The 25,403-nt window shown below is 44.5% G+C and overlaps 1 protein-coding gene across 1 annotated transcript; it reads left to right on the top strand.

The window, feature by feature from the left end:
- On the top strand, window positions 1-24,947 carry LOC123357502 (HHIP-like protein 1). Its single transcript, XM_045000683.1, is given in 10 exon segments — window positions 1-312; window positions 5,659-6,305; window positions 10,014-10,157; window positions 11,614-11,942; window positions 14,478-14,604; window positions 15,235-15,380; window positions 18,547-18,628; window positions 20,891-20,939; window positions 20,941-20,974; window positions 23,354-24,947. Coding segments are annotated over 10 exon segments (2,490 nt in total). The 3' UTR covers window positions 23,974-24,947.
- The last annotated feature ends 456 nt before the right edge of the window (window positions 24,948-25,403 follow it).

The raw sequence follows: 25,403 nt of genomic DNA, 5'->3' as shown, positions 1-25,403 counted from the left end.
ATGGCACATGGCAGGGCGGCGCCGGCGTCGGGTCCCCGCGGGGCCAGGCCGGGGCAGCGGCCTCCGCTCCTGGCGCTGCTGCTGCTGCTGGCCGGGCTGGGCCAGGTGCGCCCGCACCCGCAGTGCCTGGACTTCAAGCCGCCCTTCAGGCCGCCGCAGCCGCTGGACTTCTGCGTGCAGTACTCGGACTTCGGCTGCTGCGACGCGGGGCAGGACCGGGCGCTCATGGAGCGGTACTACAGCATCAGCGGCCGCCTGGCCCAGCCTGTGTACGCCGCCTGCGCCAGCCACCTGCAGGACCTGCTCTGCCAGGTGACACTGCCCCTGCTACCCTCCCTCCCTCCCTCCCTGCGGGGCCGGGTCTGCCATGCTCTGCCAGGTGACACTGCCCCTGCTACCCTCCCTCCCTCCCTGCGGGGCCGGGTCTGCCCTGCTCTGCCAGGTGACACTGCCCCTGCTACCCTCCCTCCCTGCGGGGCCGGGTCTGCCCTGCTCTGCCAGGTGACACTGCCCCCTACTACCTTCCCTCCCTCCCTGCGGGGCTGGGTCTGCCCTGCTCTGCCAGGTGACACTGCACCCTGCTACCCTCCCTCCCTCCCTGCCTGCGGGGCGGGGGCTGCCCTGCTCTGCCTGGTGACACTGCCCCCTGCTACCCTCCCTCCCTCCCTGCGGGGCCGGGTCTGCCCTGCTCTGCCAGGTGACACTGCCCCTGCTACCCTCCCTACCTCCCTGCGGGGCCGGGTCTGCCCTGCTCTGCCAGGTGACACTGCCCCCTACCACCCTCCCTCCCTCCCTGCGGGGCCGGGTCTGCCCTGCTCTGCCAGGTGACACTGCCCCCTACCACCCTCCCTCCCTCCCTGCGGGGCCGGGTCTGCCCTGCTCTGCCAGGTGACACTGCCCCTGCTACCCTCCCTCCCTCCCTCCCTCCCTGCGGGGCCGGGTCTGCCCTGCTCTGCCAGGTGACACTGCCCCTGCTACCCTCCCTCCCTGCGGGGCCGGGTCTGCCCTGCTCTGCCAGGTGACACTGCCCCTGCTACCCTCCCTCCCTCCCTGCGGGGCCGGGTCTGCCCTGCTCTGCCAGGTGACACTGCCCCTGCTACCCTCCCTCCCTGCGGGGCCGGGTCTGCCCTGCTCTGCCAGGTGACACTGCCCCTGCTACCCTCCCTCCCTGCGGGGCCGGGTCTGCCCTGCTCTGCTCTGCCAGGTGACACTGCCCCCTGCTACCCTCCCTCCCTGCGGGGCCGGGTCTGCCCTGCTCTGCCAGGTGACACTGCCCCCTACTACCGTCCCTCCCTCCCTGCGGGGCTGGGTCTGCCCTGCTCTGCCAGGTGACACTGCCCCCTGCTACCCTCCCTCCCTCCCTTCCTGCGGGGCCGGGTCTGCCCTGCTCTGCCAGGTGACACTGCCCCCTGCTACCCTCCCTCCCTGCGGGGCCAGGTCTGCCCTGCTCTGCCAGGTGACACTGCCCCCTACTACCCTCCCTCCCTCCCTGCGGGGCCGGGTCTGCTCTGCTCTGCCAGGTGACACTGCCCCTACTACCCTCCCTCCCTCCCTGCGGGGCCGGGTCTGCCCTGCTCTGCCAGGTGACACTGCCCCTGCTACCCTCCCTCCCTCCCTGCGGGGCCGGGTCTGCCCTGCTCTGCCAGGTGACACTGCCCCCTACTACCCTCCCTCCCTCCCTGCGGGGCCGGGTCTGCCCTGCTCTGCCAGGTGTCACTGCCCCTGCTACCCTCCCTCCCTCCCTGCGGGGCCGGGTCTGCCCTGCTCTGCCAGGTGACACTGCCCCCTGCTACTCTCCCTCCCTCCCTCCCTGCGGGGCCGGGTCTGCCCTGCTCTGCCAGGTGACCCTGTCCCCTGCTACCATCCCTCCCTCCCTGTAGGGTCGGGTCTGCTCTGCCAGGTGACACTGCCCCCTGCTACCCTCCCTCCTTGCAGGACGTGCTCTGCCCTGCTCTGCTTTGCTCTGCTCTGCTCTGCCAGGTGACACTGCACCCTGCTACCCTCCCTCCCTGCGGGGCCTTCTCTGCTCTGCTCTGCCAGGTGACACTGCACCCTGCTACCCTCCCTCCCTGCGGGGCCTGCTCTGCCCTGTGCGTACAGTTGACACTGCACCCTGCTACCCTCCCTCCCTGCGGGGCCTTCTCTGCTCTGCCTTGCCAGGTGACACTGCCCCCTGCTACCCTCCCTTCTTGCAGGACATGCTCTGCCCTGCTCTGCTCTGCTCTGCTCTGCCAGGTGACACTGCACCCTGCTACCCTCCCTCCCTGCGGGGCCTGCTCTGCCCTGTGCGTACAGGTGACACTGCACCCTGCTACCCTCCCTCCCTGCGGGGCCTTCTCTGCTCTGCCTTGCCAGGTGACACTGCCCCCTGCTACCCTCCCTTCTTGCAGGATGTGCTCTGCCCTGCTGTATTGAAACCAAAATATTGGTGTATGGTACATACGGAGTGTAAGATGACTGCCTGGTTTGAGATATCCTGTCAGAGAACCATATGTACTACAACATTTAATATGAGTCTGTTTTCTTCTCCATATGTGTGTGGAACTCCATTGATGTCAATGTGAGTTATGCATGTGTGGCCAATATGAATTCTATAAACAGCTTTAAGTTGGAATTCTCTTGCTGTTTTGTATTAAGGTTTGACTTTTAAGACCAAATTTTCAGTCATGGCCACAACAAATGCACCAGGAAATATGCCAGCTTATCTGCTTTGCCTTGCACACTTTTATATTTGCATAAGTGAATTGGTGTGCAGTTACTCAATCCGTGTATGCAGTTTTAGTGTTTTGTCTCATTGAATCTCCTTTTGTTCACATTAATTGCTGTTCATTTGAAGGGCAGTCAGCATAATAACCTTCATTTCACAATGAATAGGCTGACATAATAAGAAATCTTATTTTACACACTAATCAGATCTGTTACATAGTCCCTTGCTTTATTATGGGAGATGCCAGAACTGTTAAAAAAATGAAATATTGTGTGTATTACTATTGTGTATATTTACCAGCTAATTTAAATATAGGTATCTTGGATGTTTTTTTCTTTTCATCATTGACTAATGATCTAAACTGTATGTTGTTGTTGTTGTTTTGGTTTTTTTATTAAGCCTATTTTGCTTAGGAGAAGTGTGGCCCTATAATTAAAGCACAAATTTATTCAAGAGAGTTGGTTTCTTTTCCCAGCTATACCACGGACTTGCTTGGTGATATGTGATAAATCATTGATCCTCTCTTTTTCTCAATTTACTTATCTATCACTTGAAAATAAAAATCCTTACCAACTGAGGCTTATTGCATTGTTATAGAGCACTTTAATATCTTTGGCTGGAAGGTGTATTAGAAGTGGAAAGTAATATATTATTACTTAACAAGAAAAAAGCACCTGAAAACCAAGAGAACTGGATGTTTTGGTCAGTTTGTAAGAGACAAGTAGTTTTCTGGATTTAAGTGACTTATAGATTGGCAGAGGCCCTGGAGGTTTTTCGCCTTCCTCTGCAGCATGGGGCACGGGTCACTTTCTGGAGGATTCTCTGCAGCTTGAGGTCTTCAACTGCAATTTGGGGACTTCGATAACTCAGACATAGGCTAGGGGTTTGTTATAGAAGTGTATGGGTGGGATTCTGTGGCCTGCATTGTGCAGGAGGTCAGACTAGATGATCATAATGGTCCCTTCTGACCTTAAAGTCTATGAGTCTATGTCAGGGGTCGGCAACCGGTGGCTCGCGGCTCGCCAGGGTAAGCACCCTGGCGGGCCGGCCCGGTTTGTTTATCTGCCGTGTCGGCAAGTTCGGCCGATTCGCGGTCCCAGGCCAATGCAGGAGGCAGGAAGCGGCGCGAGCCGAGGGATGTTCTGGCCGTGGCTTCCTGCCTCCCGCATTGGCCTGGGACCGCGAACCGCGGCCAGTGGGAGCCGCGATCGGCCGAACTTGCCGACGTGGCAGATAAACAAACCGGGCCGGCCCGCCAGGGTGCTTACCCTGGCGAGCCGCGAGCCACCGGTTGCCGACCCCTGGTCTATGTCAAGAAAATGTGCTTGTGACAGATAACCCTTATATGAATTTGATTCAGTTCTTAGGCAGGGTATCTTCATATACTGCTGTTTATTTGTGTTGCGGTAGCTACCAAAGGGCCCAGTCTGGATTGGAACGCTTTCATGATGGGCACTGTAAAATCTCATAGCTGGGGTCCTACCAAATTCATGGTCCATTTTGGTCAATTTCACAGTCATAGGATTTTAAAAATCATAAATTTCATGATTTCAGCTATTTAAATCTGAAATTTCACTATGTTGTAATTGCAAGGGTCCTGACCCAAAAAAGAGTTTGAAGGGGGCAAGGTTATTGTATGGGGGTTGTAGTACTGTTACCCTTACTTCTGTACTGTTGCTGGCGGCAGTTCTACCTTCAGAGCTAGGCAGCTGGAGAGCGGCAGCTGCTGGCCAGGAGCCCAGCTCTGAAGCCAGAGCCGCCGCCAGCAGCAGCACAGAAGTAAGGATGGCCTGGTATGGTATTGCAACCCTTACTTCTGTGCTGCTGCCTGCACAGCTGGGCCTTCAGTCAGCAGCCGCCACTCTCCAGCCGCCCAGCTCAGAAGGCAGCAGTGCAGAAGTAAGGGTGGCATGGTGTGGTATTGCCACCTTTCCTTCTGCACTCCTGCTGGTGGGATGCTGCCTTCAGAGCTTGGATCCTGGCCAACAGTTGCCGCTTTCTGGCCGCCCAGCTCTGAAAGCCGTGCAGAAGTGAGGATGGTAATACCGCAACCCTCCTAAAATAACCTTGTGATCCCCCTGCAACTCCCTTTTGGGTCAGGAGCCCCAGTTTGAGAAATGCTGGTCTCCCCTGTGAAATCTGTATAGATTAGGGTAAAAGCACACAAAAGACCAGATTTCAGGGGGGGAGACCAGATTTCACAGACCGTGATATGTTTTTCATGGCCGTGAATTTGGTAGGGTCCTACTCATAGCATGAACAGTCTCTACCCTAAATGTTTACAATCTAGTTTAACAGTCTCAAGGTGCATTTGCATTTGCTAGTTAGGTAGTTGGGTAATCAAATGTAGTTTGTGCTCACAGATCTGTGGCCCTCACTCTGTTGCTGGCACAGCAGTGCATGCCTTTATCAGTTGAAGAGGAATGGAAGCTATAGAAAGCTATGGCTCAGTTGCTACTTCTTTCAATGTGGAAATTTTGGGAGCTGATTCTTCAGTGTTTGGTCTAGTTTTATAGTTACAGATGTAACTCCATGATTTCAATGCAGGTGCTCCAGCATTAAGCTGGAGTAAAGCAATGGTGACTCTCTATCTTTGGATAATAGAGCCTGTAACACAAAACTTCACTTTTCCTCTGTTAGGACATGGGCGTGATGTACACTAAGCATACCCATGAGCCTGGGTCCAGTTTTTATGTGCTGGCACTCAGGCTTGAATACCTGAATCCACATTTGAGAACTCTCATTGAAGCCTGGCTCCCACCATCTCTATTTAAGGTTATTACCTCAATTGTTGGGATGAATCATTTTCAGAGGTCTGAGATCTTTATATATGTAAATATATTTGCATAGTGAGTCACATGCATGTTGTTGTGATAAGGTAAATTTTCGTATTTTGGTGACATTTTTTCAGCCACATTGTGAAGTGACTGAGGTTTCCTCTCTTTCTGTAGGAATGCTCCCCCTATGCTGCTCACTTGTATGATGCTGAGGATCCTTCCACTCCCTTGCGGACAGTGGCAGGACTTTGCCAAGAATACTGTGAGCAGATGTGGCAAAAATGCAGGTCCATGTTTCGCTATCTCTCTACGGACAAAGAATTATTAGCCCTGGAAAACAATATGGCAAAGTTCTGCCGCTATTTGTCACTTGATGATGTGGACTATTGTTTCCCTCGCCTGCTGGTAAATCAGAATCTTAATCAAAACCTTGGGTTAGTAACTGCCGACTCAGAGGGCTGTCTCCAGTTGTGCCTATTAGAGGTAGCTAATGGTCTGCGGAATCCTGTTGCTATGGTGCATGCAAATGATGGAACTCACAGATTTTTCATTGCCGAACAAGTTGGTTTAGTTTGGACCTACCTCCCAGATCGGTCAAGGCTGGAAAAGCCATTTCTGAACATCAGTGAAGCCGTACTTACCTCACCTTGGGAAGGAGACGAGAGAGGTTTTCTAGGTATTGTCTTCCATCCTAAATTCAAATTTAATGGTAAAGTGTATGTCTACTATTCAGTTGAAGTTCACTTTGAAGAGAGAATCCGAATAAGTGAGTTCAGAATTTCTCCTGATGACATGAATACTTTGGACCATGGTTCTGAAAGGTATTGTATGCACATTTATCTGTCAAATTTATTTAAGATTTCAAAGAAAATTTCATACATTTTTAAAGGCCTGCTAACGTAATAAATAAGATTAATTTGGCTTAATATTGCTCTTTCATTCTAATTTTATATGAAGCAAGTCCTAGTCTATTTATGCTGTAACTTTAAAGGGGAAAAAGGACATTAATTCATAATAAAGATTTTATTTTAATGTACAAAGATTAGAAAATTCAAAACCCTTCCCCCAAGAGTAATTGTACCTGCTGCATTTTGCACAGGTATGTATTTAGGTATAAAAGATACATGTTCAATGCGGATGAATTACAGTTGCCCTGGAATAAAACATTTGACTTTCCTAACTGTTCAACATCTAAAGATTTAACTGTAATGTTTCTTAAAGTTTTTTGCATTTAATTTCCTTGGTTTGACTACTGTGTAAGAAAGAAAAAGGAGCGAGAGAAACCTTGACCGCACATTCAAGTATACTTCTGCACTATGTGAGTCAAATTCATCCCTACTGGAATGTCACTGAAGTCAATATAAATGAAGTCAGCGATGTTACACCAAAGATTAATTTGACCCAGTATGCTTAGCTGAGTGATGGTGCATTCCTATGGTGTGTGCATTCAAATAAATATGTATATTTTGGAATGAAATAAATACAGTTGCATTTATTTGAATTTGCCTTGCTCTTCCTATAATCACACTGTTATGAGCACATTTTGGGCTCATCAACTCAGCACATTTAAAGTTACTAGAAAATAATATTTTAATTCATCACTCTTAAAGCAGAAGCTCTGAAAACCACCTTATTTGCCACTTCATATGCTCATCTGTCATACACTTCCTTTCCTTCCCTCCCCACAATCTCACACACATTGATATGAAAGGGCTTTCTCCTGTGCTAGTGCCCTCATAGACAGCCTCTCTATATCTCTGTTTTGTCTGTATCTGTTTTGACTATCCATCTCTTTTAAAATGTCCTCCTAAAATCTCTTCTCAGTGCCTGTCAGTATCTTCAGCTACCCTGAAGTGTTGTATAATTCTGCAGCTATAGTATCTGTTATTATTTATTACTCTTATAGGCACAACATTCAGAGAAAGGATGGTTGATGGGTACTAGATTAGGGCTTGGGAGAGCTCATTTCAAGTCTCTGCTCTGCCACCGACTTCCCGTGTGACCTTGGACAGATCACTTAGCCGCTCTGTGCCTCAGTTTCCCATCTGTAAAATAGGAATTAATACCACATTTCTACCTCACAGGGTGTTGTGAGGATAAATTAATTAAATATTATGAGGTGCTGAGATACCATGGTAATGGGGGACCCTATAAATACGTAACTAGATAGAAATGTGTAATAATTATGCAACATCCTGAGATACATTTGTATGAGACACTATATAAGATAACTCTAATTACTATATATGCCAAACCAAAATATGCACAGTAAGTTATGAAATGTGTGAAATGCATACAGTATTATTTTAAAAGAATATGTTTTGCATGTAATAATCTTATACATTTTAAAAGTTTGCATTACAGTGAATTGGAGCATCCTGTTCTTCTAAAACAAGGCATCATTGAAGTCAGTGTAACGTTTTGGTTTCATAAATGTTGGTGTTTCATTGCTTAATGTACAGAATTAAGGCACAGGCCAAACATATTAACTGCACTATTTTTAAGCATAGCTATATTTTTCTTATTTAAAATGTTTTACAGATTCTGAGTTAGCTAATCTAATTCTGCTGTTGCTCTGCACCTACAGTGCAAAGATAATTGAAGTTTTGCATGTAGGACAAAGTAGGACTGGTTTATAAAGTTTTTATAATCTGGTGTAGGTCCAGAAAATTACAGTTTTATGAGAGCACTGAATATTATTTATTTTAATATAGAATCATAGAATATCAGGGTTGGAAGGGACCTCAGGAGGTCAGGCTAGCACCCACAGTGTGTTAGGTACTTTCCAAACACTTAAAAATGAGGATCCTTGCTCCAAAGCAGTCACAATCTAGTGACAGACAGAGGCTAGGGGAAGAGGAACAACAGTTTATATACGTCAACTTAGTTCCCTATAGGCAGAATGGCAGAAGTGAGTTTTTAAAAGGTATTTAGATGTGGACAGAAGAGCCTTGAGAAATTAATCGGGCCTAAACCTGCAAACGTTTACTCTCGTACTGTCCTGTTGAATGAAGGCCCATCAGGCTCTAAGTTTGTAACCTCTTCCATAACTACTACAATGTTCATTACACAAATAGATTCATGCTGCAACCTGAAAAAAGCAAAGCCTGGTCCTGCTGTCCTTACTTTGGCAAGGCTTCCATTGACTTCAGTGTGGATATTGTCCAGAGATGGATAGTCAGGCCTGTAACCCTGCGTGGGGTTCCATTAGCAGAATTTATATATTCTGTTTGCCTTCAGGTTTATTAATAACTCAGTTTGTCTTGCTGTACTGCACAATCCCTTTGCTTTGGGAGCAGCTGAACAGAAAGCAGGTTCCTATTGCTTACAGTATCCTTCTTCACTTTTACACGTGGATAGTGTCTTGATGTGCTGTCGAACAGCTACTCCATTCTAGAGATGATGAAGTTTAGTGGTGGATGAATTGATCCCTACATGGCTAGTTCATCTGTTTATAGGGCACTTTAGGATCTTTCAGAAAGAGAGGGGACAACATTAATGGAAGATACTGCAATTTGTTGTTATCTGATCAATTATTTTTACACATATTAGAGACTGTCAACTTGAAATATAGGTTTTTTTTAAATAAGGAAGTAAAATACATTTCAAGTGTTACACTTGTCCCTGAATCACACTGCTAGAATGTGTATTTTTTAATCATGTTTTCTTATATTTAACTGTTTGCTATACTTAAAGTGATGCCAAATGCACAAAGTAAACAAGCTGAAAACAGATTTTTTCCTCAAATTTCTTTCAGTTAACAAAAATGTTAGCTGTTGCTTTGAACAGTAATCAGAATATTTGTGTTGACAGAGTGTGAATATGTTAAGGATGTCCCTTTAAAAATCATTTAAGTTTGTGGTTCAGTAATTTACAGATTCCAGGAGCAAGTGAAATATGCACCTGTAATTCTCCTTAATAGTTTGTGCCTCAAGCCTTGAGTTTTATTATTATTATTTAATATTTGTAAAGAAGTAGCTCTGAACGCTCTAGTCAGAATTATAGCCATGTTGTGCTAGGCACTTTGCACAGGTAGACCTTGGCCCTGCACCTTATAGCTTACAGTCTGATTGCAAACGAGAAGCAACAAACAAAAGGCACGAAGAGGGGGACGACAGGGGTAACAAAAAAAAATAAGGTCACATGGTTACACAGGTTCCTTACTGCACAATGTGATGGTTCCATATCATTAAAAGTGTTGTGAATTTATCTAAAATAATAAAATCAACTGTGTCTGCCCTGTTGCACCATTTGGGATTCCAGATGACTAGTGCACAACACTATATGGCTCAAAAAATAGCGTGTCTGAAATCAAAAGCTGGCCCACTGTGGGTAGCATGTAAAAGAAACATCTCTGATTTCTCTAGAGTGAGGACAAAGCAAAATTCTATAACCAGGGTCTGGAGGAAGATTTGTGTTTTTCCTGGTCCACATACAGTTTCATGTCTCAAATGCTGTACTTAGGCTACTGAGCCTTTTGATTATAACTTACCCAATATTGATAATGCTTCATTCCTGTTTATGATCAGGATAATTCTGGAGGTAGAAGAGCCAGCTTCCAATCACAATGGAGGAGAGCTACTCTTTGGAGATGATGGTTATCTTTACATATTTACTGGGGATGGAGGCATGGCTGGAGATCCTTTTGGGACGTTTGGAAATGCTCAAAACAAGTATGAGCCTCTAAATCTGTGTGCAACTTTGTGTGTGTGTAGGGGAGTGGGAGTGAAGTAGAAGAGATAAGCCATGGGGAGAGGAACTGTATTTTTCTAGTTATGTTTATTGTTTCCTTAAATGTGTAATTTCAGTTTCCTCAACAGACATTAAAGCAGCATTCTTGTCTTTTGAAGGTAAAAATTACAGGAATTATAGAAAATGCCTTTGGTTTTAATTTCATGCTATAATGCAATAAAACCTAGATATGTTGACTCCAAGTCCTGTGGCTTATCCATTAGACCATGTTTCCATTAAACCAAAATGTCTTCATTTAAAAATAAATAATTCAGAACGGAGCTCTTCCCTAATCTAGATTATGCCATTTTGCAATTCTGAACAAACACCCACAATACTTACATTTGGAAATTAGCTGCTGACTATGCACCGCATTTCATTTTCGTTATTCTTTCGGTATGTAATATAGTTGCCATAATGAACCAAGTGCTGTCATAAATCTTGTTACTGTATAGGAAGCTGTGTTACTGCAACCTTTTCTTTGCATATTAAGCATTGTTATGATGCTAATTTACATTACAACAGTAACTAATGTGTTTTTTAAAGAGCTATTAAAATCTGAAACACGAACCCAATTTTTAGCCACAATATACTGAACTGAGCCCAGTTTTCTAGGATCTAGATGGGGATTATAGAACTTTTCACTTCCAAGACACCAGTTTAAATCTGCCATGTTGGTAGTCCCAAAAAGTCATTACTATATGAAGGTTGTTCAGTGGCCCATTCAAAATGAGATAGATAGATGGTCTTGGTCCAGTTGCTTAAGTACAAATATTCAGATAACAAAAAGCTCCACCACAATTGGCACCCTTGTTGGCAGCAAAGAGGCCAATGTCTGATTGGGCAAGGAAACTGCCCTCACCCTGGAGGTGATCCTATTAATCTTCACTGCTGGATCTTGGTGAGGAAGCTTGCACTGCTGCTGCCACCTATTCTGACGATAAATAGAGGGTTTCCGTCCATCTGGCATTTTTCATGAGCAATAAATTCACTTAGGCTACAGTCCTGCAAATGCTAACCTGACAACTGAACTTTTCTCCCATAGCAGTCTCACTGAGGTGTATAGATCTCTTCAGATGCTTAAAGTGAAATGTGTGAATGTTTGCAGAATCAGGGCCTTAATTTTTTACTTAAATCAGTTTTTCTTTTGTATATAAGACTAAATCCTGCCCTCATTAAAGCCCTTGGCAAAGTTCTAGCTTACTTTAAACTGCGTAGGTTGGCTCCCATAAACTTCAACTACATTAATTTTTGATGCACTGAAAGACTTATGTTTTCTGAAATAGAAATTATGAAATATTAGACTGCATTTTTTTAAAAAACTACTTATCTTTGGTTAAGAATATGTGTTTAAGAGAGTGCTGTCTTTTCCCCTCTCTCTCTTTTGAACAAATACAGATCAACATTGCTAGGCAAGGTGTTACGGATCAATGTGGACAATAATGACCGTGGGCCTCTTTATAGAATCCCTCCAGACAACCCTTTTGTTACTGACCCAAAAGCTCGACCTGAAGTCTTTGCATACGGGGTGAGAAATATGTGGCGCTGCTCTTTCGATAGGGGTGAACCCTACACAAAGGAAGGGAAAGGGCGACTTTTCTGCGGAGATGTAGGACAGAATAAATTTGAAGAAGTTGACATTATAGAGAAAGGAAAAAATTATGGCTGGAGAGCAAGGGAAGGATTCAGCTGTTATGATAAGAAACTTTGCACCAATTCCTCACTAGGTAATTATACACTCTAAATAAATGACCTTGATATTGGGTGGTGCCTGCACTTCCATTATTGACTTCTGCTTTCACAGGCTGATTGTGCAGTTGCAAACATATATTTTGGGGTTTAAACTTGGCATATACAGCCTCATCCTGGGAGCTAACTAACTTGGGAAGTTACATTATAAACGTTTGCCATTTCTGAGAAAAATTAACTGAACTTTAATGTCCTGGCTATTCCACTTCTTAGCCAAATATGCTGCTCACTATACCAAATTGTGCCATGATGGGTCTGTGATTTGGACAAATATGCACGAGCAGGGCCGGCTCCAGGACTTTTGCTGCCCCAAGCACCAGCGCGCTGCTTTCTTCTTCAGCGGCAGGTCCTTCCCTCTGAGAGGGACTAAAGGACCCGCCACCGAAGAGCCCGACGTGCCACCCCTTGCCCTTGGCCGCCCCAAGCACCTGCTTGCTGAGCTGGTGTCTGGAGCCAGCCCTGTGCACGAGGGACAATTTTCATTTTTGCTACATAAGCAACACTTCTATGCAAGTCTGTGGAAGTCAGAGCTATTTGCTTTGCCCCTGAGATATTGACATTTTACTTATTTATCTCCATAACTTATAAATGGTTTAGTTTCATAAAGAGAGATTCTTCAAGCTATTATTCCCCTACATGGATTGGTCACTCTGCCAGCTTTTAAAAGGCTACTCTGTATGATGATGATGTGATGATTTATTTTTTTTAATCCCAAAAGGAAAACACTCTTAACTTTTTATTTTTAACACTTGGGCTCAGTACACATGCTGTCTGCTACAGTTTGGTCAACATAGTAAATCTCAGGGCACGCCATGCCATAAATGTGTCTGGATTTTGGGCCACAGTTTCAGTGGGAGTAAATTGGCATAGCTTCACTGCAGGCTGTAGCCAATGGAGTGACATCAGTTGACACCAGCCAAGCATCTGGCCCATTGTGTTTTTATGTTGTTCAACACCCTACTTTTTTCTTTTTGCCATATAAACATCGTCTTCCTATGAATTTAAATATAAGGAAATTGATACATAGGAAAGGACGTTAAGAGCTATAAAATGTGGGTTAATGGGTCAGAAAGGACGTGGCACATTTTAAGTCTGAATTCTCTTCCTTCTGCCACTGAAAAAATAGCCTTTTGAGTGTCCTTTTAATGCCTTTCTGTGTGTCAGTTACTTAAGCTACATTAATGGGAACCTCTTTATCAGTGACACGGTGGGTTCAGAACAGTTTCTGATGCTTTCATAGATTCTTTAAAATAAAAAAAAGTTGAGTTGTCAGAAGTAACTACTTTAGATGGGTATATAAAAATGATACAGCATGGCTTCCCATCTGCCCTGACCCTTACAATACATGAATGAACCATATGGTTAAGGGGAGTGGGAAGAGCTTGGCAGCTCTCAGGATCAGGTCCAGTGTTATGTTGTGTAAACTGCTTTCTTTATGGAAACAGCTCATTAATTTTCTTGTCCTCAACAAGGGATTTCCCATCTGGCCTTCCTCACCCACAGTACCATCATCTTCCCAAGGCAGAGAGTTACATTTGTTGACAGAAGAGGGCTGCCTAGGATTCCCTTCAGGTCTCATCAGTGCCCATTTTATCTCAGCTACGGCAGTCACTTCAGAGAGATAAGGCTCTAGTGCAGCAGGTTGAGTGTCAAGCTGCCATTCAAGGCTCTCCCAGAGCCAATCGCCAGTCGTGGGAGTACTCGCTGAGAGACTGCAGGAAAGTGCTGAGCCCTTTGGATTCCCAGCAAATAGGTGTGGGGAAAACAGGATGGGGAGAGAAATACATTTCCCTTCTCCAATTTCCTAGCTGCTGTGAGGGAGAAGAGGGATAGAGAGGAGAAATGCATGCCCTCTTGCCCCATATACATGTGCCCTCTGTCCCTATATTCAGGAGTTTGGGAGGAGAGAGGGAGGGGAGTGAGGAAACTTAAGATGGAGCCCTAGTGAGCCACAAAATGACTCTCTACCCTGGCGATGTTTTGTGGTGATTTCATGAAGATTTTGCATCAACTATGGCAACGCTGTCAGGATGTCTCACTGCAATTATTTTGTGGCTCTTCAAGGTTAAGTTCCTCTGCTTCAGAGTGACATGAGAGTTTCCCTCTGACAGGGTTGTGAATATGCTGTTTCTTTCATGCTTGCAGCCCCGTTCTAGAGGGGAGAGGCCAGGCTCAGGAATACAGCTAGGCATCTCCCATGACAGCATGGAGCTAATCACAGAGCCTTTAGGTCCACCGCTAAGTGTACAAAATAATTTAAGTACTGGGTCAGTTCCTTAGTAAGGAGCCCCTAGTTATCACAGCCATTTGGGAGAAGAGACCTGAAAGGCCAAAGTGTAATAAAAATAAATTTGACTCCATTCAGTTGTTGATTTAGCACAGAACAAGAAGCTGGACGGGAACTTGATAGTACACATCCCTGTCTAGTAACCAGCTATCATTTTATTGATAGAACAGCTATTCTGTATCATACTTAAAACAAAGCAAGACACAATATCTTCTCCCCTCTACAGATGATGTGCTTCCAATTTATGCTTATCCACACAAAATGGGGAAATCTGTTATAGGAGGCTATGTCTATCGGGGTTGTGAGTCTCCAAACCTGAATGGGCTGTACATATTTGGTGATTTTATGAGTGGGTAAGTCCAGTCGCTCAGCAAGCATTAGCCCCAGCTGAAATCCTCCATTTTTGCTCCATACGCCTGCAAGTGCTTCTGCAGTGTAACCCTCGCTGACTTACTGCTCTTTGCTTGGTTTATTCTGAGTACAAACCCTTATTGCTTATTACAAATGACTCACGTAACATGTTTTTATGTAATCATTCTTCCATGTTGTTATGAAGGTATATGATTATCACAGTAGCAGTAGATGTTGCTGATTCACGTGGTGTCAGTACATGTGAATGCATGTGGCTTTGACATTGATTTAAAACCATAAAAGGAGAGTAAATGACCATTCTGTATTTCGGTGCATCTTTAATGCATTGCACTGTCCAGCCATAGGAGGTATTTCTAGTCACAGGAGGTGCCTAACTCCCATTGAAATTAATGGGAGTTAGGAACCTAAATACCTGTGAGAGTCTGTGCCCATGTATCTTCATGCTTCTGGTCCTATTAAGTGTTCATCCCCTTTCATTTCTATTGAATCTAATGTGAGTGGAGAGCACACATCCATCATAGGATTGGGCACTCTTTTAATTATCCCATTTGGTACTATTAGATCAAAAGTATCTGTCTCAGTTGCCTGATGCAAATTATTTTGTCTCACAGACGTTTAATGTCATTGAAAGAGAAGCGTTCTACTGGAGAATGGCAGTACACTGAAATTTGCATGGGAACAGGACAAACTTGCGTGTTCCCTGGGCTTATCAATAATTATTATCAGTACATCATCTCTTTTGCTGAAGATGAGGCAGGTAATCATATAGTATTACACTGAACAGTGCGGTTGTATTTTATCTTCAGAGCAAAACACCTTGGAATGAGAATAACTTTTTAGGTTAAGAAGCACACATTCTGGAGGGTGGTTCAGGTAAGATCCAGAATGGGCACAAACTTTGAAAAATTGGACTCCCAAGTTCTTGCAGCTACCAAAAAAAAAAAAGTTGTCATGCTGTTCAGGCCGTGTTCTACTCCTTAAGTGGCCAGTGTACCATGCAATGAGGAGCCCATCAGCAGTTTTGGGAGAAGGTTGCTTGCCTATTAATGTATTTATTTTTACTGTAGATCCATTTGCATTACCATCTGCCACATTGTCATTTGGAGGGGAGCAAATGCCTGGGGGCAAATATGTTAAAACATCACTTAGAGGGAACCTTAATCTCCAATTTGAAAAAGCCGTAGGAAATATACGGGAGTGCATCTACACAGCAATAAAAGAACCACAGCATGATTTGGGGCTGTCCAGGGTCAGCTGACTCAGACTCATGAGGCGAGGGCAGCAGGGCTAAAAAGTGCAGTGTAGATGTTTGGGCTCAGGCTAGAGCCTGGGCTCTGAAATCCTATGAGGGGGAAAGTTCTCAGAGCCTGGGCAAAAGACCAAGCCGGAATGTCCACAATGCTGTTTTTAGCCCCACAGCCCAAGCCCTGCAAGCTCGAATCAATTAACCCGGGCTCTGGGATTCAACGCCAGGTTTTTTGGGTTTTTTTATTGCAGTGTAGATGCAACTGGGTAGCCACCAGGTTGACGGTAAAAATGAAAGGAGTCTGGTGTTTGATACAACATGCTTATGCTTTTGGCTCACTTAGGGATCTGGACTGGACATTATTAATGTCTGACAAAATTAGACACAATGAGTGGTGACAGTGAAACCTGCTCATGCTGGCCTTGAATATTGTAAATCTCCTTTTGGAGTGAAACAATGGAAGTTGTACACTGTTTTAGTATTTTGCAATATGTGAATTGCAAACAATTGTATCTTTGCTTTTAAATATATGGAGATATACCTCTCTCATAGAACTGGAAGGGACCCTGAAGGGTCATTGAGTCCAACCCCCTGCCTTCACTAGGCAGGGCCAAGTACTGATTTTGCCCCAGATCCCTAAGTGGCCTCAAGGATTGAATTCACAACCCTGGGTTTAGGAGGCCCATATTCAAACCACTGAGCCATCCCTCCCATTGGAGGGAGGGACTTCCACTGGAGTCAATGAGAGTTTTGCTCAGGTAGCAGGTAAAGTATTTGGCCTCATTTTTAAATAATTTTATTTGTGGAAAGGCTTCAGATTAAGCTACTGGCTTTGTATGTTACAAGAGTGATTTCTTATGATATGAAACGGGGGCAGAAGAGGATCTGAAGGGGAAACTTGACACTGGTCAACTGTTAGTACATTCATATTGTTTATTATGTGGGACTGAAGTAAGGATAAGCACACTACAGTTCATAGCAGTAGACGAATTAGAGTCACTCCACAAATGTTTAGCATGGTTGCCAAGCAGCAGCATGCACTACATTGAAATTTAGGAGTTTGTGCTCTTAGCCATTGTAATGTAAGTCTTGTTGGCTTCTGATCACAATGATTCCTGCCACAATCCCTGAGGTATGGTTTTATAACTCTTTGTTGTTCCTGGACAGTTGAGTAGACAATGTTTGGTATTAATGCAGGCTGGATGCAATTGAATAACTGAATGTACAATTTTTTCCCTTTTTTATATTTAAAAATAAAGCCCTTTATTGACATAATTAGCCTATTCCCTCCCTAGGCTTCAGAGCCAGCGCTCCAACCCAAACCACAACAACTACACTGCTGTTTTTAGCACCACAGCGCAAACCCAAGACTGTAGACCCAGGCTCTGAGACTCACTGCTAGGTTTTTTAAAACACAGTGTGGACGTACCCAGTGGAGTGCAAAGTGGATGTAAAATACTACCATTCTGCAGCATTTTACACTTACATTGCACTGGAATAAGTGACTGTACAAGGTGCAATGGAGTATCAGGTTTATAATCTGTTAACAGGTTTAGTTCTTCCTATGTATTCGTTTCAGTATAATGGAAAGAAAAGGTATCACTAAATTAATATTTTCCTCTACTGAGTTCAGGGTATAATCTTCTCTTGGGCCCTTTTGCTGTCCGGAGATGTTTGTTTATGACTTTACCAGTCAGTTATTTGAGTGGGCCTTCCCTTACTAAAATGCTTGTTTTCAGGATTACTACGTTGACGAGTGGAAAACAGGCTCCTGTGCAATGGGAAACCACAAATCTTTTTCGTGTACTTGTGGTATTTGCATAAAATTGAAGGAAGGTCCCAAATCAGCTCTCTGGTGCTAGTGTATGGGTGGATATGTTCTGCATGCATAAAAGTCAGGTTATGTGCGTGGGTCCTGTGCACAGTTAACCTCATTAGTAGAGCAGTGACTATTTTCAGGTTAAATGTCTGAAAAAAATATTGATGAGTCATGGCAAAATTTGATTAAAATCCAGGGGCAAATCTTGAGGTTCCCTATGCAGTTGGGATTATACCCAAGCAAAATCAGAGTAAAGACCTCAGGATTTTGCACACAAGGTTTCTCCTTGATTCCCACCCACACCCATGATTTCTTAGATCTCAACTCTCCTTCTGCTGCTTCCCCTTCTCTTCACTACATGCATAGAGATGCTTTAGGGGGTCTGGCAGGTCAAGGCTTCTCCCAACCAGCAGGTCTGTGCCTGTTTCTCTCTCCCCTTCTCTCTGCACTTTGGGGATGGGGAACCCAGGGAATATCCTCAGCAACAGGCCTGAAGCCAGTCACCGTGAGGCAGGGTTGAGGAACCCAAAGTATAGCTTTTCCAGCAGGCAGGCTGGTGAATGAAATGTGTGGTGGGAGGAGAGGGGTGTGTGTGAAGGAAATCAGTGAGTTTTGACATAAAATTCTCTCTGGCAGGTAGAGCTGTGTGAATAATCTGTAACTAATTTATTTAATCAAATTTGTCCTCATAAAAATCTATTTTCTCCAATTATTTTAATATTTTCATAGAATAATTCTTTGTACGTAGCCTATTCTCTGTCTGTTTGTTGTATTTTAAATTCAATCTTTTCGATTGGATGCATAGGTTACATAACAGGTTTCTCTTCCCAGACAGTAATTCTTACTTATTTTTCTAAGGAGAACTTTACTTCATGTCTACTGGAGTACCAAGTGCCACCGCTCCTAATGGAGTAGTTTACAAAATAGTAGACACCTCACGGTAAGAAATGCTCTTGTTACAAAATCTACATTTTGGTTCAGTGGACCTGGGTTCAAATGTGATTGATGGTTATGGCTGAAATAAATTGCTCTTGTTTCACCTTCGTCCCTTGTTAAAGAGTAAACCAGTGTAAACAGGGACTGGCTTCATATTAGAGAGTTGTGAGTAAGCTTCCTAGTGGATGCTCCAGGTTTCCACAGAGTTGGAGTCTGTATTGGTGTGTGATCCACGGATTTGCTTTGAAGGGGGTTGTATGCCTTACCTGGGTGTGAGGGTTATTCAGTGTCAGCTTGAAAAGCAGGCAGCTGGTTTTGTGGGACTCGAGTCTCTCAGAGGCTGCTGTATTAGGGGACAATGGAGCCTCACGACTTCTGCCCAAACTGATGCTGCCTTTGTCAAGGTGGTTGATATGTTACCGACAGGCCCGTCTACTCCCTGTTCCCTCCTGCACGAAGTCCACCTCTACAGAGCGCCTTCTGCAGCTGGCCGACATCTTCTGCAGGGGAGGTGTGAGACCCATGTCCACAGAGGGGCCTCTCTATGTGAATTAAAGGGCGCAGCCCAGCCTGATATCAACACCACCACTTTCTATAACTAAAACAGAAAAAATAAAATAAAAACTGAATTTACTTTTTGCCATTTATGCTTTTGGTGTAACGGTGGAACTAGCTTGGACAGTGGCATGAAGACTAGGGCTTCACTTTCGGGATCTTATGCTATTGCATGAAGTTGTTGTATTTGGGACATTAATAATGTAGGAGAATCTTGGGGAGGATTTATAGATTTTAATTTAATTAAAACATGACTATTGAAGGACCAAATAATGCCTTCAGATAAATGCACCCAGTGGGCTTTTTAAGACGTGTGCTTATTTAAAATAAACTAAATTTGGGCATCAGCTCTCTGAGCATCTTTTTCAAGTCTGCATGGGAAAACTCCTTATTTCCAGAGAATATCTCTACTTTCTGATTGTATATTGGTAACTTCTGAATTCCAGAACTTCACCCTTTTCTTTTTTCCTCTGACTCCTTTGCAGACTAGTACTTTTTCGATCCTATCATTGCCCATCAACTGAAACAATTTAGAATATTTCCTGCATATCACAGAATGTATTAAAAAGATGCTTGCCGTTTCCATGGTACAAACCAGCATCTTAAAACCATGGGCATCACTTTTTAAAATACAAAGTACAATGCTTATTAGTATCAAATCACATAGAAACATTTAACATTTTGAAAAACAGAACTCAACAGGCAATCGATAAGTTATAAATGAAGGTCTCCTTAGTAGTACTCATTATAGAGCATAACAGTGGAAAAATAAAGATTTGTATAAGGGCTTACAAAAGTATAGTATCCTCAAGTCAATAAGTGAGAGAGCTATTCTTCATGTCTGGCTACTGCAGTCTTCTTTCCAGACACAGCAGATGCAAACGACTCTAATTATGTAGGGATTAGTTGCTGCATGTGTGCATGCAAATAGTCAGACTGCATTATCCAACTGTTGCACTAATTTGAAAATTCTCAGAAGCACTGAAATTAACAAACCAAATATTAGAGGAAAAAGTGGCTATCTACTGGGTGTAACTTCTCAAAAGTGAGGGACACTGCTATGGGTAACAAGCTTGAGATAAATGAATGTAGCATTTTAGGAGAATGTTTCTTTAAAAGGGACTCAATGTAAAAATCTAATTTGAAGTGAATTGCATCTATGATGCCATTTAAACTGTTAACTTGCTGTCAGGGACAAATTCCAGATTCTTTTTATTTTCCATTTTAAATCATTCTTTCTGGCTCCTTTCTATTGTGTGAATTGTGGTCCAAAGTGAAGTGTATTTTTGTTTTAAATATATAAATGATTGCATGCCATCTTGTTTCTATGGAGATGGCTTGGAAACTTGCATGTGAACATGACATTCATTTCAGCTATCCAACAAACATGTAGCTTTATGCTTTTTTCTGTTCAATTTGATTCATATCTTTCTGTATTGCTTGAACCCACCAATGATTTGTACTTTCATGGATTCAGCAATGATAAAGAAAATGCTATCAAAATATTGCACATGCTTGTGAATATTTGAGATCTCTGCTATACAGAGTGAATAGGATTTTGAGAAGTGGGGTATAAGAGTTTATTTGGGTCGTTTAAATAGACTTTTTTTCCACAAGTGCGAAATTCATTGAAAAGCAATGGAAACAAAGAATGCTGCTGATACCATTGGAAAGCAATTCATCCTGCATTGTCTGTGCTCCTCTTTCACAGGAGAGCACCCCCAGGAAAATGCCGGGTTGAGCCTTTGTCAGTGAAAGTGAAAAAGCAGGCTCATAAAGTTTGTGCCGAAGGAGAGTGAGTATTGTTGTTGCTCCTTATTTTTAATCCGTAAATATAAACTCAAAACCAGCATTGTCTTTTTGAATGTGCAAACCATCCAGAGTCTCGGCCCCAGTCTATAATTAAAATTAATTTCTACCTACTCCTTTTTAATATAAGGAGTGGAAGGATGGTTGGGGCACTAGCCTAGGACTTAAGAGAGGCTGGTTCAATTCCCTCTTGTGCTACAGACTTCCTGTGTAACCTTGGGCAAGTCACTGAAGGCAGGTCTACACTTAAAACACAGTGAAGACACTACCTATGCTGATGGGAGGGCTTCTTCTCTCGGCATAGTTAATCCACCTCTGTGAGAGGTAGTAGCTATGTAGATCTTCTCCTGTCAACATCGTGCTGTCTACACTGGGAGTTAGGTTGATATAACAGCATCGGTTGGGGTGCGGATTTTTCACACCCCTGAGCAATATAGTTATACCAATTTAAGTTTGTGGTATAGACCTCTCCTTAGTTTTTCTGTGCCTCAGTTCCGCGTCAGTAAAACGGGGATAGCAGCGCTCCCCTTCCTCACAGGAGTGTTGTGAGGATAAATACATTCAAGATTGTGAGGCACTCTGATACCGTGGTGGTGGGAAGCCATATAAGTACCTAGGATAGACATACTAAACATTCAGCTTAGACTGTCCCTCCTTACATGACTTTTTCCCATTCCCTCCGATCTTCCCTTTCCGTGGTAGATAGCAATATGACCGGTTCATTAAGAGCAGTGTGGATTCCCTGTGCCAGGGCTTAAATTCAGCCGGAGCCGTTCAGAGCAGAGCTCGGGTAAATATTCCGGTAGGGCAGAAGCACTGAGCCCCGCCCCCTCCTGTGGCTGCGGGGCAGAAGCCCTCAGGCTCTGGGAAATAGTCTGTGAGAATTTAAACCCTGCCTGTTGCCATCTCTGCACTGCAATCTTGAATTCTACAGTGCTTTCCACTAGGAAAACAGTGGATTTTGGAGTACCGCTGAATAGGCAGAAGCACTTCAGGGGGTGAAAAATCTTGTTATTAGAGGACTGGAAAGTAGCTCATTGGGAGAGATTGGATCTGAGCCATTGTTACTTAGAGGACGGGAAAGGAAGAGGAAAATGCTCTCAAAAGATTCAGTTCAGTCAGATAGTCAGCTGAACTTCTGGCTGATGCAAACCTTCCAGTCCCCATTGATTGCCTGTTACTAAATGTAGTATTGCATAATGATAGACTTTATCAATTAGTGAGCTCCAGAATTGCTGAGTGCATTGCGAAATCAGGCCCTAAACCCAATAATGTGTAAGTTTCCAGAGTGTAATAATCTCTTCTCTGTATTGTCAGTTTCCCCAATTTATTTTCTCTTTAGAAACTGAGCTTTCAGAATAGGGAATGCTTTTCATGCTACAAACAGGGCCCCCCTGCCAACACGTGGGATTCTGGGAGGATGTTCCAAAAATTGAGCCCCTCCAAATCTTGGTCAGTCGAGAATGTGGGTTATTTAGGAGAGGGTGGTGTTTTTTGACACTTTTTTCCCTCTGTATATTAAAAAGGATGATGAGTGAGGTTGGAGGGGAAGTCTGTAAGCTAAACAGCAGAATTTTGACATCTTTGCAAATATACATAACGTTGTGAGAGCTCCTTGGTTTATTTATTATTCTGAATAAAGCAACTATCCTTTTGACTAGCCTATATTTATTTTTAACTTAAAAATAGAATGAATAAGCAAGTCCAGTAATTCCTGGAAGCTGCAATAGTAAAATATGTCCAGCCCTTTGCAGTTCAAGGCTGTTTTAAAAAAACCCACTGTTTTATGCGTTGTCCTGGCAACTCAGCTCTTTTTGTACATTCCAGTTACCAGAGAGAATTGATTGTGAATGTTTGTGATTCCAGCCACACTGAATAAAGTATCTGGCACAGTGGGGAGGCTGGAGCTCTCACAATCTGGTAATGATCCAATCATTAGTAATGAAGAGGACAGCAGAAATAGAAGCATGGCTTTAAAAATGCTTTCTGCAGGGACAAGAGGTATAGGGAGAGAATTCTGTTTCTTGCCAGAAGTCTTTAGCAAGTCTGACTCTTGATGTGTCCACGCATTAAAGTTCTGTCAGTAAACTGTGCATGGAAATTTGGTAATGTTTCCTTTTTTGTCCTATTTATTGGCATTGAACAGTGCAGTCATCTCCAGCAGCCAGACATTCTTAAAAGCACTGGAAACTTTTAGCTGATGCAATGTTGGTTTAACTACTCAACAGGATCAAGAAAGCAAACTCCATTAGAGAAGTTAAATACAGTGGAGCTATAAGTTAGCACTGTTTTTATGTAGTCATTTTAAACTATTGTACTAGCTTTATAGACTCATTATTGTTACCTCTGTTTTTCCCCCAATAAGAACTGATTGTGAAAACACCAACCCAACGGCCTAGATTAAGGACCACCACCAAAGCCCCAAGAAGGGGTAGGCCAACTTCCGAAACACCCCGTGCCACTACTCCAGACTGGGTGGAACAAATCTTGAACCTTCTAAGGAATCAAAATAGAGTGCAGGTGACCTCCAGAACACCAACAACCAAACCCCCGAGGTCCAGGAAAGGGGGGAAGAGTGGGGAAAGGAGAGGGCAGAGAAGGAAAAACAAACCTCCCAGCACTCTGTCTCCCCCACAGCTCGTGAATGGTGCAGTGCGACTGATGAACAGGCAAGCACGAGGAAGGGACCGGGGAAGGGTGGAGATTTACATCAACGGAGAGTGGGGCACTGTATGTGACGACTTGTGGAACTCCAAGGCGGCAGCTGTGGTGTGTCGCCAGTTAGGGTTCCCTTATGTTGTCAGGGCAACCAAGAGAGCGGAGTTTGGGGAAGGACGTTCGCTTCGGATTCTTCTTGATGATGTTGAGTGCACGGGGCAGGAGAAGAACCTGCTGGAATGCACACACGCAGACATCGGCAAAAACAACTGCTCCCACAAAGAAGATGCAGGAGTGATATGTAGCCATGAAGAGGTTATAAACTGAAAACTAATAACAGCACATTGGGAGGGTAAAACTGGACTAAACTCATCTTTCTTTTCCCCCCCTTTTAAACAGTGGATGTACTGAATACAGTATATTTATCCCTGAGGATGCTATTTGATTTAAGTAAACTTGCAGTCTTGTCCCCATACATCCTGTAATGTGTGTGCTGGGAGGAGAGAGAATGTACAGAACATAATCACTTGAGCATGTGTGTGATCGGGAATCAGGGTTTTCTTTTTTCCAGGTGGAAACAGAAACATCCTCATGTTAGCAATTATGAAATAGAAAGATGCACCTCAGATGCAACTATAGCACAGCGTTCCCCCAGCCAGGTCTGGCAGCGTACTGCTGAAAAACATTCCCAAATGGCAGTGTTTTAAAGTTTTGTTTATCCAAACATTCACATTGCCTGCTTAACTCTTCCGGCACCTGTACAAAAAACTGAACATTGATCTTTGAGCATCTACGAGTCTGTGTGTTTTGCAGTGGGACATGGAGATAACTTAGTGTTGAATCTCCATGCTCTGGCTTAAAAAGGAAAATGAAGCCGGGGGCCTGATTCTCCTCTCTAGCTGTTTTTATGTTGGTGTAAATGTATTGACTAAAGTGGGAATTACACCCGTTTACATGAGGAAGGAATCCTACCCAGAGTCACTGTAGTGCCTGGAAGAATTATGTGTTAAATTCTACAAATTGATTGAAATTTCAGAGAGTCTTGTCTCATCTCACTTGCACCAGAGTAACCTCATTGACTTCATTGGAGTTACTCCCATTTACACCAGTGTAAGCAAGAGGCAAATCCAGCCCATAGTACATATGGTGGCTCTAATCCAGTTTAACTGCAGTTATGGAGACACTTCAGTCCTGATTGTCAGGGCCGGCTCCAGAGCCCAGCGGGGCAAGCACCCGCCTGGGGCGGCCCTTTCCCGGGGGGGCGGCAGGCTGGGCCGGCGGACCTGCCGCAGTCATGCCTGCAGGAGGTCCACCGGAGCCCCGGGAGCAGCGGACCTGCCGCAGGCATGACTGCGGAGGGGACGCTCGGCCGGCGGCAACAGTGGACCTCCCGCAGGCATGACTGTGGACGGTTCGCTGGTCCCGCGGCTCGGCTGGACCTCCTGCAGGCATGCCTGCGGCAGCTCAACCGGAGCCGCCGGACCAGCGAACCGCCCGCAGCTGCGGGAGGTCCAGCCGAGCCGCGCGACCAGCGGACCCTCCGCAGTCATGCCCGCGGGAGGTCCGCTGCTCCCGCGGCTCGGGGGCGCCTCCCGGGCATGATTGCTTGGGGCGGCCAAATTTGTAGAGCCGCCCCTGCTGATTGTCCCCTGCCTTGAGTCTTGTGTAGCCACATACCTCTGTGCAAAACAGGTGCAAAATGCTACCAAATCAGAAATGTAGCATTTTACACCCATTTTGCACAGGTGTAAATGACT

This window comes from Mauremys mutica, unplaced genomic scaffold, assembly GCF_020497125.1.
Source record: "Mauremys mutica isolate MM-2020 ecotype Southern unplaced genomic scaffold, ASM2049712v1 000705F_np12_subseq_156622:218855_obj, whole genome shotgun sequence".
In the NCBI taxonomy this organism is placed as follows: Eukaryota; Metazoa; Chordata; order Testudines; family Geoemydidae; genus Mauremys; species Mauremys mutica.
The sequence above is the reverse complement of the archived record's forward strand: the minus strand, read 5'-3'. Positions and strand labels throughout refer to the sequence as shown.